This window comes from Macaca nemestrina, chromosome 8 (assembly GCF_043159975.1).
Source record: "Macaca nemestrina isolate mMacNem1 chromosome 8, mMacNem.hap1, whole genome shotgun sequence".
Taxonomy (NCBI): Eukaryota; Metazoa; Chordata; class Mammalia; order Primates; family Cercopithecidae; genus Macaca; species Macaca nemestrina.
The window spans coordinates 58,805,116-58,823,612 of NC_092132.1; the positions used below are offsets into that span (position 1 = coordinate 58,805,116).

Consider the following 18,497-nt stretch of genomic DNA (forward strand, 5'->3'; position numbering starts at 1 on the left):
GAGGATGGGCAGCAGATAGCAAGCACAAAAAATGAAGGTAAAGAGTTTATAGGTTCAATGGCCATGTCATAATATAACATCCCTCTGGAATAAAATCCACTAGGGGAAATTTCTGTCATGTTGAGAGGACTATGTTTCGCCAGTAGAGAACCAAATTGATCCAGATTATTAAGCAGTTTACTTCCACAGAGGAGGGGCAGGTATCACCAAGGTGCACTGGACCTCTATGGGCAACTTAAAAAAACTGAAAGAAGGGATTACCACATTGCATGTTTCTCCTGGTTTGCACAATACATTTTCCGTTTGTGATAACTACAAGACAAGAGTGGACGGAATGCAACATTCAAGACTGAGTGGCAAAGCATGGCTGCAGAATATTTGTCTGATATGCACAGTTTCAGCATGTCCTATTATGATAAATCTTTCGAGACAAAAGACAAATATCTTATTTTTACCGTAATGCTCCCTTTCCCTGCAGGTCTGCCATTTTTCAGCACCAGTGGTCGAGTTAGCTTCTTACTGGAAACAATCTGTTAGAATTAGAAAGTGATACAAAGAGTCATTTCCCTTCAACCTATGAATTTTTAAATGAAATAGTTTCAGCAAAAAAGATTGAGTACAAGGTTCACTTAAAGTCATTAGAAATAGAAACATTAAGTTGGTTTCTTAAAGATTTAGATCATCTACATATTTAGGGCCAGGCACAGTGGCTCATGCCTGCAATCCCAGCACTTTGGGAGGCCGAGGCAGGCAAATCACCTGAGGTCAGGAGTTCGAGACCAGCCTGGCCTACATAGTGAAACCCCATCTCTACTAAAAATACAAAAATTAGCCAAGTGTGGTGGTGGGTGCCTGCGGTCCCAGTTACTCAGGAGGCAGAGGCAGGAGAATCGCTTGAACCCAGGAGGCGGAAGTTGCAGTGAGCTGAGTTCGCACCATTGCACTCCAGCCTGGGCAACAAGAGTGAGAGTCCATTTCAAAAAAAAAAAGAAAGAAAAAAAAAATCATCTACATATTTAAAACCCATTGGAAAAAACTTCTAAGGAGCCTACCCTGGCAGATACAATCTCCTTACCCACTAGTTTCTTAATCTCCTCGGTATGTCAAAGTTTAAATCATTCCTTGTAATGGAAAAAGAGGACAAGATTCTCATCGCATAAACAAATCACTTAGCTGAAACCTTCTAGGTAAAAGGTGGGCTTCAGAACACTCGATAAATGAGATTCAAGGCCACGTGCAGTGGCTCATGCCTATAATCCCAGCACTTTGGGAGGTTGATGTGGGAGGATTGCTTGAGCCCACAAGTTCAAGCCCAGCCTCAGCAACATGCCGAAACCTGTCTCTACAAAGTAATACAAAAATTAGCCAGGTGCCATGGCGTGTGCTTATAGTCCCAGCTACTTGGGAGGCTGAGGTGGGAGGCTCACTTGAACCCAGGAGGTCAAGGCTGCAGTGAGCTGTGATTGAGCCACTGTACTCCAGCCTGGGTGACTGAGTGAGACCCTGTCTCAAAAAAAAAAACAAAAACACAAAAAAAGGATTCGAGTTTTCTACTGAGACACAACTTCAATATTTAACTCCCATAAAATGTCATATTGCTTGAAGGAATATAGTATACCTAGGTTCTGTCAAACAGATATACCTCTGATATATCTCACAAATTCATAGGAATTTTAGCTACACTGGGATTTTTTCCCCAAAAAAATAAATACTTCCTTAATTTTTTCTTTGATATTATTTATCAAAGTTCCAGAAAACTGATCAGTTTCATATTGGTTTTGAGATACAGAAAACACCCATAATCTCCAAACAACTCAACCCTGAAAAATAAAGTTGTAAAAGACATATGTGAGTGACAAATGTCACATATTGAAAATAAATTATTCCTCCCTCCTAAAACCTTCTTCAGTCTATACAAATGGTCATAATCTCTCCTTATGAATCAGATTAAAATAGGAGCAAAATGGTGAGCCACGAGACACGTCCCTACCCTGACCAAACTTGTCATATACCGGGAAGACACATAATTAAGCAACTATTAAAAAATATGATAAGAAGTACTAGACAGTACCAAGTGAGCTCAGGAAAGGATTCCAAACTAATCTAGAGGGTCAGAGAAGGTTTATGGGGGGAATAAGGCTGAGTAAGAGCAAGCCAGGTAAAGTGGGTAGTGTTGGGGCATTGGAAGTCAGGAGGTGCCAGTCTCACTAGTTAGAAGAACAGAGAAGTTGCTGTTATCTTGATAGCATTTATGGCTTGAACATAACAAAACTATAGAGAACTCTGCAGCAGCTAAAGCGTTGGTATTACTTAATGAAATGCCTCATGAAGCCTCCCTTACTCAAAAGAATTAACAGGCTTTTCCATAAATACATAGTTCCTGCCCATACAAAATATAAGATGAATTCTATAATGTTCAAGTCAAGCATATTAATATATAAACTGTCTTTAAAGTGATTACATGTTTTTCAACTTTAAAAATTAAATGATTCTTACCGAAAACACCAAATTCATTAAAACTTAGACAAAATAGAGTACAGTGGCTATGTATACTTACTTGTCCAAGGGTACATTCACATTCCCCTAAGAAGTCATCATCACTCAGCTCAATAGTTTTGTTGTCGATGTCATAAACCCCAAATTTCAATTTCTGAACCACTTCAAAGTAGTAATCAATAATAAATGTCTTGGAAAATTGGGGATTCAAGCAATTCTTAATCCTTTCTGTGCGCTCAACCTACACCCATCCCCCAAAACAAAAAAGTTTGTTCAGATCAAAGGTGCACCTGGATTTTCACATCTTTACGTACTAAACATAAACACAGGCATGACAACTAAAGGAAGTTTCTATATGTGTATGAAAAATTCTACAATCAAGGGCAAACTTTCACAAAAAACTCCATTAACAGATGAGATAGTGTTATTATTTTTAACATAAAAAAAAAAAACTCCTGGCCGGGCGCGGTGGCTCAAGCCTGTAATCCCAGCACTTTGGGAGGCCGAGGCGGGTGGATCACGAGGTCAGGAGATCGAGACTATCCTGGCTAACATGGTGAAACCCCGTCTCTACTAAAAATACAAAAAACTAGCCGGGCGTGGTCGCGGGCGCCTGTAGTTTCAGCTACTTGGGAGGCTGAGGCAGGAGAACGGCTTGAACCCAGGAGGCAGAGCTTGCAGTGAGCCGAGATCACACCACTGCACTCCAGCCTGGGAGACACAGCGAGACCCCATCTCAAAAAAAAAAAAAAACAAAAAAACAAACAAACAAAACTCCTTACATTGTTAAAAGGGTAATTCAGATGACTTTTTAAGTAAAGTATTTAACATTACCTCATACCACTGTTGACCACTTGTATTCAAAAATAACACACATAAAGGGTCTGACTTTGACCCTATATCTTTATCCAAAAGATTGGCACAGGAAACATTCAGCGACACCTTTGTGACACACTGGGCAGCCATGTCTTGAGTTCTGAGAAAACCAATAAAAAGAGAAAGCAAGTGAAACAATGCCTTTAAGAAGCACACTCATTCCTAACAAAAACAGGTGACTTCTTAAGATCAATTGTCATAATAAGCTTATAGAGTGAACTTGCTAGAATCCGACTGTTATATATGCCTCCTTGGGATGTGGGTGTCTATTAGCTCATTACAGTGATATTGCCTCCATCAGATTCTCTTGCTAGGATAAAATTCATTTACTGAATGACAGAAAAATGCAGCTTTTAAGATGGCTAATAAGACATACTAATCTTCTTGGCTGGGCTGACTCAGCCTGTAATCCCAGCACTTTGGGAGGCTGAGGCAGAAGGATGGCTTGAGCTTAGGAATTTGAGACCATCCTGGGCAATACAGCAAGACCTCGTCTCTACTAAAAATAAAAAATTAGCCAAGCATGGTGGTGTGTGCCTATAATCCCAGCTAGTAGGAAGGCTGAGGCAAGAGGATTGCTTGAACCCAAGAGATTGAGCCTGTAGTGAGCTATAATTGTGCCACTGCATTCCAGCCTGGGCAACAGAGACTCTGTCTAAAAAAAAAAAAAGAAAAAACTAATCTTCTTTTTACCTTAACTATAAATTTTATCATTCAGAAAAACTCCAAGTATTATCTTGATTCTTCACTTAAAGGTATGCCTAACATTATACTACAAAACAGATTAAGTTTTATTTTTATTTGTTTATTTAACAAGACACTGAGTGGGATATTTTCTGTTTTCACAGATTTTTTGGCTAAAACCAAAAACCCCAAAGCCCCCTTTCCCCCTACTCTACCCCCAGCTCCCAATATTTTGCAGCTGTGGTTCTCAATATTGGCTGCTTCCTGGAATCATCTGGGGAAGCTTTCAAAGCTACTGATGCCGGAGTTCCACTTAAAGAGATTTTAACTAGTTTAGGGTACAACCTTGACATCAGCTCCTTGGATGATTCTAATGTGTAGACAAGGTTGACAAGCCTACTGTTCTACAGAGAGAAGGTGTGGTCCATCTTCCCTTATGACTTGCTAAGAAATATCAGAGTTAGCTTAACTTCCATAGACCCCTCCTTCCTCAGTATCCAATCAAAATATGAAAAGGACTGGGGATAGGGTGGAGCACATGATGGGGGCTGGACTTGAGAAGGAATTCAGTATTGCAGGTGAGCTGCCTTCATCCGTGAACCCAGGGAATGAAAGGGGATGCAGGTGTCACCAAGAAAAGGAACTAGGCATTGCATTTCCCATTTGGATGTCCACTTAGCCAGTGGACGTTGATGGTGCTAGGGCAGGTTCTGCAGGAGAGAAGGTACCTACTACCCTAGAGCTACTGGCAAACATCCTTACAATGGGGTAAGATTTAATGCCCTTTGCCCCTCACTTTGAGATTTAGCTGAAGTTCTAGGACCACAGAAACAAATCCGCTCATTATCTTGTTATATTTAAATATGGCAGTAGGATTCCTGTGCTGTATAAAATGCCTAAGCAAATCTGAAATAACAAAGATTACCATTAGAAGAGCCTTTGTAATGTCAAAAACAACTAACGTCTTATAAAAAAAATTGATAATTCTATTGAACTCTCTAAGAATAGTAGCAGTTCTTAACACATGTCAAAAATCAATACTAAGATTCCTAAATAAATAAAGACTAAGAAAAATGAAGTGGGTTGCATAGTCTTAGAAGTAGCTAGAAATCCCATTTAAAAACAAAGCTGGCTGACCACCATGGCTCACACCTGTATTCCCAGCAGTTTGGGAGGCCTAGGCAGGTGGACTACTTGAGGTCAGGAGTTCAAGACCAGCCTGGCCAACATGGTGAAACCTCATCTCTACTAAAATACAAAAATTAGCTGGGTGTGGTGGAATGAGCCTGTGATCTCAGCTACTCCGGAGTCTGATACGGTAGGAGGATCGCTTGAGACTGGAAGGCAGAGTTTGCAGTGAGCCAAGATCATGCCACTGCACTCCAACCTGGGTGACAGAGTGAGACCCCATCTCAAAAAACAAAAACAAAAACAAAAACAAAACAAAAACAAACAAAATATATACAAGATATATATATTTAAACAGTCCTAGTATACAGTAAGTGCTCACATTTTATCATTATTATTATTTTATCACTATCTGCCTCTAGGGTTTGATCCTTTCTTATCTATCCCATGTTTCTTATTTTTTTATTATTCCATTGCATGATTATCCTGATTATTCCAATCCATACTAAGGTGTTCCTTTGAATTCCTATTGCACTAATAGTAACAGATTACTGAATTACAGGAACAAGATCAAATTTGGGGTAATGCACACCCCCAATTTTTTTTTTTTGAGATGGAGTCTTGCTCTGTCATCCAGGCTGGGGTGCAGTGGCACAATCTCAGGTCACTGCAACATCCGCCTCCCAGATTCAAGCAATTCTCTGCCTCAGCCTCCCGAGTAGCTGGGATTACAGGTGCCCACCACCACGCCCTGTAGAACCCTCCACCTGGCACTTGCTGTGTGACCACGTATAAGTAACTTCAACTCCCTGAGCCTAGATTTCCTCATCAGTAAAAATGGAGATACTGCAAGTAAATTTGTAAATCTGGCATGTGCCAGGCATCCTGTCTTTTGTATCTAATATAGAATCTGTAAAATAAATGTTAGTTGTATGATTTTTTTTTTTTTGCATAATGTAGTTTAGAGTCTTGTAAGTTGTATGTCAGCAGTACCAAGCATAATGCAGTGCCCTGTGGATGAACATAGAATGAGCAATGATTGCTAAAGCTTCCAAAAAAAACATGTAGAGGATTCTCTACCAGCCAGCAGAAAAGTCTTCAAATTTCCAAGGATGGGGAGAATTCAAGAGAGAATGCAGACATCTATGTGTGAAGTCAGTCTCACAGCAAAGAGACACCACATATCAGAAGAGCATTATTTTTTTCCCTAAAAATGCTTATACAAAAGCTACAAAAACAACATGCCAGGCACAGCTGATTATTTAACAAATTGCTGACAGTTACACTACTGCATTGCTGCCAGGAAACAAATTTCCTCTATTAGCAGCATTGCCCTCTGAAAATGACTCTGACTGTGGCCTCAATTTTATCCTGAAACCATTATGGCTGAATGGCAAATGGAAGAAATTACATAAACACCAGGGTCTGGAATCTTGTTAATAGTAATATTCATGAAGATGCTGTTCTCATTTCCTTTTAATGTAATTATCCAGTACATGATATACAATTTTTTAAGAGAGCAATAGCATATTTTATCCACAAATCACAATGGGAGCTGGGCATATTGGCTCATACCTGTAATCCCAGCACTTTGGGAGGCTGAGGCAGTAGGATCACTTGAGCCCAGGAGTTCAAGACCAGCCTGAGCAACAGAGACCTCATTCTCTTAAAAAAAAAAAAAAAAAAAATATTAGCCAGGCATGGTGGTGCGTGCCTATAATCCCAGCTACTTAGGAGGCTGAGGCAGGAGAATCACTTGAACCTGGGAGGCAGAGGTTTCAGTGAGTGAGACTGCACCACTGCACTCCAGCCTGGGTGACAGAGCAAGACTCCATCTCAGAAAAAAAAAAGAAAGAAAGAAAGAAAAATTTAAAAAATTAGCCAGCCAAGGTGGCATGCACCTGCAGTCCCAGCTACTCGGTAGGCTAAGGCAGGAGGCTCACTCAAGTCCAGGAGTTCAAGTCCACAGTAAGCTATGCACTGCAGCCTGGGTGACAGAGCAAGACCCTGTCTCAAAAAAAAAAAAAAAAAAAAAAATTATGAAGGAAAATAAAGCAAATGTTTTATACTCTTTTAGTGTGAAAGATTTGGCTGGGATAAGTTACCTGGCAAAGAATAAACGAGCAACTAAAGAATAATTCTATGTAGTATTTTACTCCTTAAAGAGCAGGATAGAAAACACAAATAATCCCTAGGATTAGACAATGGCTTCCTACTGTACAGATTATTACTTATTGGACAATAATTTGATCCAAACACCTCCTCTGAAATGCAAATAATCCCTAGAAATACCAAACATATCAATCATTCTCCCATTCACCCTAATGTTCTGCATCAGTATTATAACAGAGATAAACCTAAGGAACTGAGAATTAAGACCTAATATTTATTTATTTTTTTTATTATTATTATTTTTAAAATTTATTTATTATTATACTTTAAGTTGTAGGGTACATGTGCATAACGTGCAGGTTTGTTACATATGTATACTTGTGCCTTGTTGGTGTGCTGCACCCATCAACTCGTCATTTACATCAGGTATAACTCCCAATGCAATCCCTCCCCCCTCCCCCCTCCCCCCTCCCCATGATAGGCCCCGGTGTGTGATGTTCCCCTTCCCGAGTCCAAGTGATCTCATTGTTCAGTTCCCACCTATGAGTGAGAACATGCGGTGTTTGGTTTTCTGTTCTTGTGATAGTTTGCTAAGAATGATGGATTCCAGCTGCATCCATGTCCCTACAAAGGACACAAACTCATCCTTTTTTATGGCTGCATAGTATTCCATGGTGTATATGTGCCACATTTTCTTAATCCAATCTGTCACTGATGGACATTTGGGTTGATTCCAAGTCTTTGCTATTGTGAATAGTGCTGCAATAAACATACGTGTGCATGTGTCTTTATAGCAGCATAATTTATAATCCTTTGGGTATATACCCAGTAATGGGATGGCTGGGTCATATGGTACATCTAGTTCTAGATCCTTGAGGAATCGCCATACTGTTTTCCATAATGGTTGAACTAGTTTACAATCCCACCAACAGTGTAAAAGTGTTCCTATTTCTCCACATCCTCTCCAGCACCTGTTGTTTCCTGACTTTTGAATGATCGCCATTCTAACTGGTGTGAGATGGTATCTCATTGTGGTTTTGATTTGCATTTCTCTGATGGCCAGTGATGATGAGCATTTTTTCATGTGTCTGTTGGCTGTATGAATGTAAGACCTAATATTTAAAGTGGTATCTGATATGTGAAATTTAAGGCATCTGGTCATTCCCATGCCCTGGCTGAAAATCCTGAAGTCTTATCTACTTTCTCTTTTCTCATTCCTCCTTAAACCTACTCTTAGATTTATCCAGTAAAGATGCCACAGAGATTCTGCCTACTAGAAACCCAAATCACTCTCAAACATGGAGATACAGCCCCTTCCCCATCCCCAGAGTCACAACCTTAACTTCAGGTCTTCTATATCTGTCACCTGCCTAACATAATAGTCTCCTAATGGGTATTCCCACTGCCATTTTCTCTCCATTCACATTATGATTTTATCACTTCTGATTAAAAAGTGATAGTCCAATAAACTAAGCCTAGAATTCACGGCTCTGCCAACATCTACCCCTAGTCTACCTGAACAGCTACCTCTGCCCATTCAAGTTCTTCAAGATCCACTTCAGGCCGGGCATGGTGGCTCACACCTGTAATCACGGTACTTTGGGTGGGCGAGGCAGGGGATCACTTGACGTCAGGAGTTCAACACTCATCATGACCAACAGGGTGAAACCCTGTCTCTACTAAATATACAGAAATTAGCCAGGCGTGGTGGCAGGTGCCTGTAATCCCAGCTACTCGGGAGGCTGAGGCAGGAGAATTGCTTGAACCAAGGAGGCGAAGGTTGCAGTGAGCCGAGATGGCACCACTGCACTCCAGCCTGGGTGACAGAGTGAGACTCTATCTCAAAACAAAACAAAACAAACACTTCAAATGATACTTCCTTCATACAGCTGTTGCTGATACCCTGCTGATACCCCTCATGCTGTTATGGCACTGATTCTATCTTCTTTCCACTATTGTTACTCGTATTTGTGGCTCATCACTCCGTCTATATACTGTGAACTGTGGGCAGCGATCATATTTTACCACTTCCTCTTCTTCCTGAAGCATGACATCTGGCACAGGTTATTTGTAGCAGAAAGAGCAATAACTCTGGAGTCAGTATGTGTTGTTCAAATTTCTTTCCTACCACTAATTTGGATGTGTCACCTCTGCCAAATTATCTATCTGAATTTCAATTTCCTAATTTATAAAATGGGGATATTAAAAAACCCTGACACTTATCCTTAATGTAAATAAGGTTAAAATAGAAAAATAAACTTAATACAAACCCTGACAATTGTAGGTTTGTAGCATGCTTAGCATATAATAGACACTCCATGAATTGTAGCAATTATTTTATTAATGACTCAGGGATTTTAATTGATTGTCTCAGCATAGATGGCTTATTATTAAGTAGTAAGACATAAAGCAGCTTTCTCATTCTTATTTATGAAAAGCTTCTTGAAACAATAATACTTTTTGGGATTTACATAAAATTAATTTGGCAAAATAGTCAGCCTTGAGCATAGATAAGGTACGCAGGTGAGGGCAGCGCAGGCTCATGTCAGTGACTCAAAATGTGTTCTAAAACAATTGTGAAGGAGAAGTCAGTGCCCATCTACCAATCCCTTTAGTAAAGTTCCTTCAGTCTTCAGCCGAAAAATGAAGAGACTGGCTTACTATAAAAAATTCTCAGATGTTCCTTCTGGTTCTAATACCATGATTCACTAACTGCTATTCCGCAGTAATCCTGCCTGACCGCTACTGAAAGCACACAAGGGCAACCTTGGGGCAGCTGGAACCCGCCCAGCAACATCAGCAATAAACACCCTAGGCAGTGTTTCTCCAATTGTGCTGCTCAGAACAGTAATAAGTGTTCCCCTACTTAAAAAAAAAGGAGGGGGGGCGCGCAGAGCAGGTAATACGGCTGAAAATCCCAAGGCTGCTAAGTTCCTGAGAGTTCCCAGGCCAAACTAGCAACTGTATTTATTATGAGGTTACTGTAAACCCATTATTTTGCTAAGGACAGCAGGGACATTATACAGCAACGGAAGAGCTCGTAGCTCATTATAATCAAACTGGGGAGATCCATTCAAAAAACAATTACTTATTGAATACTTTCTAGGTGTTCCAAAAGTGGGGTTTGGGGAGGAGGCCAAAACGAAATAAATACTTAGCTACTTAGCTAACTATGTATACACAGAAAGAGTATACAAGAGTATAAAATTGTGTGGTACAGTCAGAGAACAATTAGTGCTCTTGGAGCTGAAGAAGCTCCCCAGAGATTTCTACTTTTACTGGCAATTAAAACTATACTCCACTATAAAAAAATGTGCAATCTTATTGCTACTGACTACTGGATTTCTTTTTCACCCTTACATTTAAGGGTAGACAGTAAGAGAGTGGGGAGTAGAAGAATAAGGGGAAAGAAAAGATAGGTAATAATTCCATACAACTAGACAGATATTATTTCTTTTATAGTTTTCAAAGTGCTTCCAAATAATATATTATCTTCTGAACCTTACAAAAACTCTGTGAGTTAGGCAGGATAATGATTACTACATGGTGAAAGGTCCATGTGTCACAGGTATGACTTTAATATAAGGCACTCCAGTGTCTGAATTGATTGACCCAGAATATGTTGATAATTTTCAGCACATTGTTAATCTTCAAAACAATGCATAATATCTACTAGGAAAAAAAATACAAATTTCTTCAAAAAGGTTAAATTACTTACATGGGATCACAAAGCTACTAAGTGTCAGCACCACAGCATAAACCCACGTATTTTCCCCTTTATGCCAAAATCCCTCCAGGGCACTAAAGCCTCTAATTAATAGTTACTTAGCTGTCAAGTAAAACCAGTATTTGTAAAAATAAATAAACTCCATAGATGCACACAATTATGATTTTTCAATTAAAAACAATATCAAAAAATAGTTACTTAGTATAACAGCAATATTCTCTAATTAATTTCCTTTTGGCTTGTTAATATCAAAAGTAATATTCAGCCTGACACAAACTAATAAAATAATATCTTTAAAATTACAAGATTAATACTGAGGCTAAAACTAGTTATATGGTTCTCAAACAAAGGTAACCAGAATAACAAAAGCTTGCCAAAGAATGGAAGAACTGGAATGGTTTATACTTTATTTATCTCATAGCAGTTCCTCTTCAAGATAACCCATTAAATTGTAAATTACTTAAGACTAAGAAAGCATGTTCTCCTTGCTAGTGTGTCTCTACACACACAGGTCTACCATGTACGTAGGTGACGTTAGATCATCTTAGAGCAGCAACACTTATTCTCAGGAATATACTGCACTTAATACCCAGACTCTGACAGTAAAAAACTCACATTAAAAGAATTTAAACTAAGCTTGTTCTGTATTTAGTAAGAAAGTGATGCCCAGATTTGTTTTTTTAATCACTACCAGAGGATACTAGAAATGAAGATAGGGAATAAAGTCAAGCACAAACATACATAAAACAAAACAAAAAAAGAAACAAAAAGGAAGAATCACTGGATCAGGTGTCAAAAGAAATGGACTGGGCTGGGCGTGGTGGCTCGCACCTGTAATCCCAGCACTTCGGAGGCCAACACAGGCAGATCACCTGAGGTCAGGAATCTGAGACCAGCCCGGTCAACATGGCGAAACCCTGTGTCTACTAAAAACATAAAAATTAGTTGGGCATGGTGCACTATAGCCCCAGCTACTTGGGAGGCTGAGGCAGGAGAATCACTTGAACATGGGAGGTGGAGGTTTCAGTGAGCCAAGATTGTGCCACTGCACTCCAGCCTGGGCGACAAAGCAAGACTCCATCTCAAAAAAACAAAAAGAAAGGGACTGGTTCTGTGTTAGTCATACCACAATGGCGGGCATTTAGGCAACTGATGTCACTTCTCTGGGCCTCAGGTTTTTTCAGCTGTTAAAATTTTTTTTTTTTTTGAGATGGACTTTCACTCTTGCTGCCCAGGCTGGAGTGCAATGGCGATCTTGGCTCACTTGCAACCTCCGCCTCCTGGGTTCAAATGATTCTCCTGCCTCAGCCTCCTGAGTAGCTGGGATTACAGGCGCCGCCACTACGCCCAGCTAATTTTTGTATTTTTAGTAGAGACGGGGTTTCACCATGTTGACCAGGCTGGTCTCTAGCTCCTGACTTCAGGTAATCTGCCTGCAATCCGCCCACCTTGGCCTCCCAAAGTGCTGGGATTACAGGCGTAAGCCACTGCATCCAGCCTTCAGCTGTTAAAACTAAGAGTTGAGTCAATCCCTTTCTTTAAGTAATTACTAAGGTCTTTTCCATTAATGTATCCTGACCCTGATTTAATTATAATGAATATGTAACTTGTTTAGGAAGTGGTACTAAAGGATTTTTAAAAATGAGTAGAAAACATCAGAATATTTATAAGGACAAAAAGGAGAAATGGAAGAAAAAGGATAAAGTTTTCCAAACTCAGTCTCCATCTCTATCAAAAAAACAATATCTGGGGCCAGGCACGGTGGCTCGTGCCTGTAATCCCAGCACTTTGGGAGGCCGAGGTGGGCGGATCATCTGAGGTCAGGACTTCAAGACCATCCAGGCCAACATGGTAAAACCTGTCTCTACTGAAAATACAACATTAGCTGGGCATGGTGGTGTCTGCCTGTAATCCTAGCTACACAGGAGGCTAAGGCAGGAGAATTGCTTGAACCAGGGAGGCGGAGGTTGCAGTGAGTCAAGATCGTGCCACTGCACTCCAGCCTGGGCAAAAAGAGCCAAATTCCATTTCAAAACAAACAAACAAAAAGCTATATCTGAAAAAAAATGTATCTAGAAACTTCTCCATTAGTTAGATATCTTGGCTCAAAATTGTTATTAAGTGCTCAGATGACTTAAATAAACAAACAAAACACAGGGCCCAGTCTATTAAGCAGATGCAGCACGATAAGGAAGTAAATTTTATTAGCATCCATGAAATCTCACATTATTAAGCTCTTAGCATCTATCATGACAGTAAAATAAATCAGCTTTTAGCCACACTTTAAAAAGTTTCCAGAGTCTTTTTTTTTTTTTTTTTTTTTTTTTTTTGAGACGGAGTCTTGCTCTGTCACCCAGGCTGGAGTGCAGTGGCCGGATCTCAGCTCACTGCAAGCTCCGCCTCCCGGGTTTATGCCATTCTCCTGCCTCAGCCTCCGGAGTAGCTGGGACTACAGGCGCCCGCCACCTCGCCCGGCTAGTTTTTTTGTATTTTTTAGTAGACACGGGGTTTCACCGTGTTAGCCGGGATCGTCTCTCGATCTCCTGACCTCGTGATCCGCCCGTCTCGGCCTCCCAAAGTGCTGGGATTACAGGCTTGAGCCACCGCGCCCGGCCGTTTCCAGATTCTTAAACTATCTTGAGCAAAATCTAAATAGTGATACCATTGCTGATGCTTGGACACGTAGAACTGAGGAAAGCAGGAGTTAACATGAAAAGGTTGATATGTTATCACTCTAACTTCAAAAATAAAAAGTAGGTGCAGTTTTACCTTGTCTTTATCATTACAAAGTAAGCAATCAACTAAGGACCCTTCATTAATTTCTCTAGAAAATCCTGATATGGTTCTATTCCATGATTCATAGCTGGCTACAAAGTTTACTTAACATGTGTTTCAGGTTATACCACTTTTCTAATCCCTTGGTTACTGTATATACATTTTAGAAGTATCACTGATTGTATTTTCAAGCCCATCAAATGAACAGTTCATCATAGGTTCATTTAGTGAGGTATTAATATAAGTTATTAATAGAAGCAGGGTTGGGCCAGGCATAGTGGCTGATCCTTATAATCCCAGCACTTTGGGAGACTGAGGCAGGCAGATGACTTGAGCTCAGGAGTTCAACAGCAACCTGGACAACATGGCTAAACCCCGTCTCTACAAAAATACAAAAATTAGCCGGGCATGGTGGGGTATGCCTGTGGTACCAGTCATTCTGGGGACTGAGGTGGTATTGCTTGAGGCTGGGAGGTGGAGGTTGCAGTGAGCCGAGATCATGCTGCTGCACTCCAACCTGGGTGGCAGAATCAGGCCCCATCTCATATATAAATAAATAAAAATTTTTTTTAAAAGAAGGGTTATCAGAACTTATTAGCTACATAAGCAGAAAAAATAAAATTAAAATTAAAAAGTTACAAATAAGAAGTTACTAACATCAGTGTCATTAAAATTGGTATACAATCCCCTACTGCTAAATTTGACTGGCTTAAGAAAAAAAGAAGCAGTGGCAACATCTCACTATTGCCTCACTTTATGCAACATGCATCTTGGCAAAGCTGGCTATGAAATACATGTCTACAAAGTGAATCATCTTTTACCCTCAATGAAAATCAGAGCTGCATCCCCTACCTGAAAATCCCAAGTGTTCAGTTGAAAAGTCTTTCATTATAAGGGCTAAGTAAAGTTGCTGGCCAGCTGTGCAGCAGGCAGGCTGGATCTGATATTAAGGCACACCAACCTGCGGAGACTGAAGTCTCCTGGGGTTCTCATTCCCCTCAGAGCACATTAAGAATTTTCCCCCTTCTGGAATTTCCCAGATGTTGAACCAGCCATCAGAACCTCTCACCTGCCCTGGTGTCCACTATGCCCCAACTCTAAATGCATGCTTTCCAAAATTTGACTCCTTTCCTTCTCTTTGTAGGGGAACATGTATATTTAATTGGGCAAGTTGAGCACTTCACAATTTATCACTATGTGCTCCTTTCTAGTTCACGGTGAACAAATCATATAAAAATGCCTTCAGTTTAAAGTAGCAACAACTACAACCACGTGGTTCCCAAGGTTTAAAAGTTTGTATATTGGGCAAAGACGGTTGAGATGTTTATACATTTCCTGATTTCAAGAATATTCATGTCCTGGTTACTTAACACATACATTGTAGCTGTTTTTAATTTTAGGGCAAATCCCTTTATATTTCCCAATCATGAGCAGTTTAATAGTACTATTAATTCATTCAACACTTATTGAACAAATATTATAGATTGCCTACTGTGTGTCAGGCACTGTTTTAAGGTGCTGGAGAGCCAACAATAAACAAAGCAGGCAACCATCCCCATGAGGGAGAGGTGAGTTACACTGCAGGGAGACAGAAAACAATAAAGACAAATAAGTAACATGTATAGTATGTTAGGTGGCAGTAAGTGTTACAGGGAACAATAAAGAAGGAGAGCAAGAAGTACTGAAGGTGGGGTGCAATTTTACATATTTTATAAAATTGTTTTGACAATATCATCAGGAAGTATTTGTCTTAATTTTCACTTCATTTTAAAAAATTCTGACACATAAACATGAAAATGTGGACAGATAAGTAAGTTCCTCTTTACAGTTGCAGGTACCTCTTTTAACAAGTACTGACCATCACCTTAGTCTAGAGGCATGGTAAACTAAAAGCCGGGGAAGGTGAAATAGCCTCATAACAACGTGTCCAGAAACCACACAGTTGTTCCGGTAATTTTCACAGGAACTAGATATAATATAACCATTTGCAAGAGGACATTTCAAAATTATTTACTAAAATCAGTATGTAGTATTTCCTTCTATTTTTTTTCATGAGGACACTTACTAATATGCTATCCACCTAATTCATATTGGTTAATGTGACCATAATACTGATGAATTTTAATGTCTTTTAAAAAGTTAGGATTGCATACTGCTAAGCTGTTATATTAAAAGAATAAACAGTCTCTCCAAAAAAACCCCCAATATGATTCCCACTCACAAGTAAGAACAAGAAGGGAAAATATTGGTGGGAAGGAAGCTAGATTGTCGGGTGAAGGTAATGGTGGGAACAGTAAAGGAATGCTCTAGTTAGGACTCCTGCAGGTCATTGAGCACAACCCATAGAAGTGACATTGAGTCTTGTGAAAAGATCCACCTGAAAGATCATGCTTTGGTGAGCAGTGGTGGCATTATGAATCTTTGAAGGTCAAATGACATATAATCATTTTTCACGTCTAACATTTACTTTCTTAGTTTTGCTAACAGTCATACTTTCTAGCATAATAAATCACTGACTAAAGAACATTTGAAAAGGAGGAAAAAAAGAAAACTCTAACACTAGTAAGAAAAAAAGTCCAGTGATAGTACCAAAAAACAAAGAGGGCAAAGAAAACTATGGATAAAGCTATTTCAAGAATTGATAAGGCTGGGTGTGGTGGTTCACACCTGTAACCCCAGCACTTTGGGAGGCCAAGGCAGGAGGATCACTTGAGCCCAGGAATTCAGGACCAGCCTGGGCAACATAATAAGACCTTATCTTTATTATAAAATAAATAAATAAGTAAATAAAATAATTGATAGGTGTTGGAGTACAATATGAACTAGGTACCGAAACAGATGATGCAAGGGAAATACTCAGGGCAGCAGTGATATCATCATAAAGAGCATAGAAAATAAAATATTTTAAAAGTATAATAGGTTGCCATAAACTTATGTGAAAATGAAGACCATTGTCTATAAACTGTTCACAGTTACAGATAAAATTAGAAGGGGTGTCCAGTCATTATGCAACCCTTAATGGCAAACACTTCTTTTGCTTCTCCCATACTGGAGCCTCCTCTCCCTTCCCATTCTTCAGGGACTAGACCTGAGAGAAGAAATCCTGAAAGAGAACTGCAGACTTCACTGTGGGGTTTGTGCCAGGCACCTTTTGGTCTGTGGGGTCCTAAAATTCAGCTCCCCCTCACATCTAGAGTCTCAAAGTGATCCAGTCCCAGAGTTTGAAATTCTTCAGCCCAGAGTGGGATGTATTTTTCCAATTCATCAGCCAAAAGGAACGGACCTCCTAAAAATTCTCACAAAGGCAAAAAGTGGCCCTGGATACCACAGATTAATGACTGAGACATCTATTGGTGTCGTTATAATTGCCATTATATATGTCACCTGTTTTTATTCCCTTTCCGTTTCCCATCCTTTGCTGTTTCCCTCTACCTATGTCCTAGGCTTGTATAAGTTGTGTTTGGCTCTGGCTGGCAGCACACACAGAGAGCTAGTTTGCTAACCTTAATTAATGACATCAGGATATATGTGACTATATATAGCTTACCACTAACTATGTGCCAAGCACTTTGCTAAATGTTTTACAAGTAGGATCTAATTTAATTCTCATAGCAACCTTGTGACATTTTATCTCTATTTCACAAATGCAGAAACAGGCCCTAAAAGGTGAAGTATCCTGCCCAAGGTCATCCAGCTAACAGCCTTCATAGCATAGATTTGAAACCTAGGTACCTGGCTTATCCCAAAGAATAACGTTCTTTTACATTAAGCAATAAAGCCTGTGCCCTAAAACCATACGAACTTTTGAATTCCAAACCCCAATGCCACCACTTACCAGTTGTGTAATCCGATGAGTTATTCAACCTGAGTTTCCTGGAGAATGAAACAGAGTAACATCACTTCTATAAGTGCTTGGGAGCGTTAAATAAGCTAACATATAAAAACTGTCCAGCACAGTTGTTGTGGGACATTGCAATCAATAGTTACAATATTCAATCCCGCCCTTCCCTCTATTTGATTATCCATTATAGGGGCGGCCTCAAAAAGACAACGCTAAGGATATGCAAAAAGTGCAGACGATCATTAAGCGCAACATAAATGGCTGGTCTGCTCGGTCCCAACGGGTTCTGGCCCTGCGCTTCCTCCACAATCCTGGTGTAGGGAACCCAAAACACTAGACAGAAGAAACTTGAAGCTGGAGGAGAAACGGGAGCTGCTGGACTACTTCTCACAACCTCCTTGTTTACTCTGAAATCAGAAGTCACCTCTTCCCACCTCATCTGCCAGCTTCTCGGGTGCTCTGAAGCGCGCGCCCCCTGCTCAATTGGGCACTGGCTTCACCACTGACGTGGTGTGGGTACCCTATCCCTCTCCCCGCGTGGTGCTGCAGTGATTTCGGGGCCTGTCACCCTTCTCTGGGCCACAAGCCCGACCCTCTCCGCCCAGGGAAGGAGGGCGGATCCCAGCCTATCCCTAGCCCCAGGTGCGCGAGCGCCAGGCCCAGGCGGGGCCTTGCGGCCCAGAGCTGTACCCCGAGCCCGGGCTCCTCCAGGAGGCGCCGGCGGTGCTTGGGCCCCGCCAGGCCGCGACCTAGCTCGGGAGCCCCCCGCGCGACCTGCCGATCCCCGGCTACTGAGCACTTCCAGCACCAAGGCCCGGCGGGACCTGCCGCACGGAGCCTGCGGGCTTAGATTCTCCA

General features: G+C 40.6%; 1 protein-coding gene across 3 annotated transcripts in view; it reads right to left on the minus strand.

Annotated features, from left to right (window-relative positions):
* Positions 1 to 18,497, minus strand: part of LOC105477155 (copine 3) — a 49,416-nt gene that overhangs the window by 30,721 nt on the left and 198 nt on the right. For all 3 annotated transcript variants that reach the window (XM_011733530.3, XM_011733533.3, XM_011733531.3), the window contains exons 2-5: positions 17,634 to 17,671; positions 3,331 to 3,472; positions 2,558 to 2,737; positions 456 to 530 (exon numbers count right to left, since the gene is read on the minus strand). In XM_011733530.3, coding sequence (XP_011731832.1) covers positions 456 to 530; positions 2,558 to 2,737; positions 3,331 to 3,462 — 387 coding nt within the window. In that variant the 5' untranslated portion in view covers positions 3,463 to 3,472; positions 17,634 to 17,671. The remainder of the gene's footprint in view (positions 1 to 455; positions 531 to 2,557; positions 2,738 to 3,330; positions 3,473 to 17,633; positions 17,672 to 18,497) is intronic.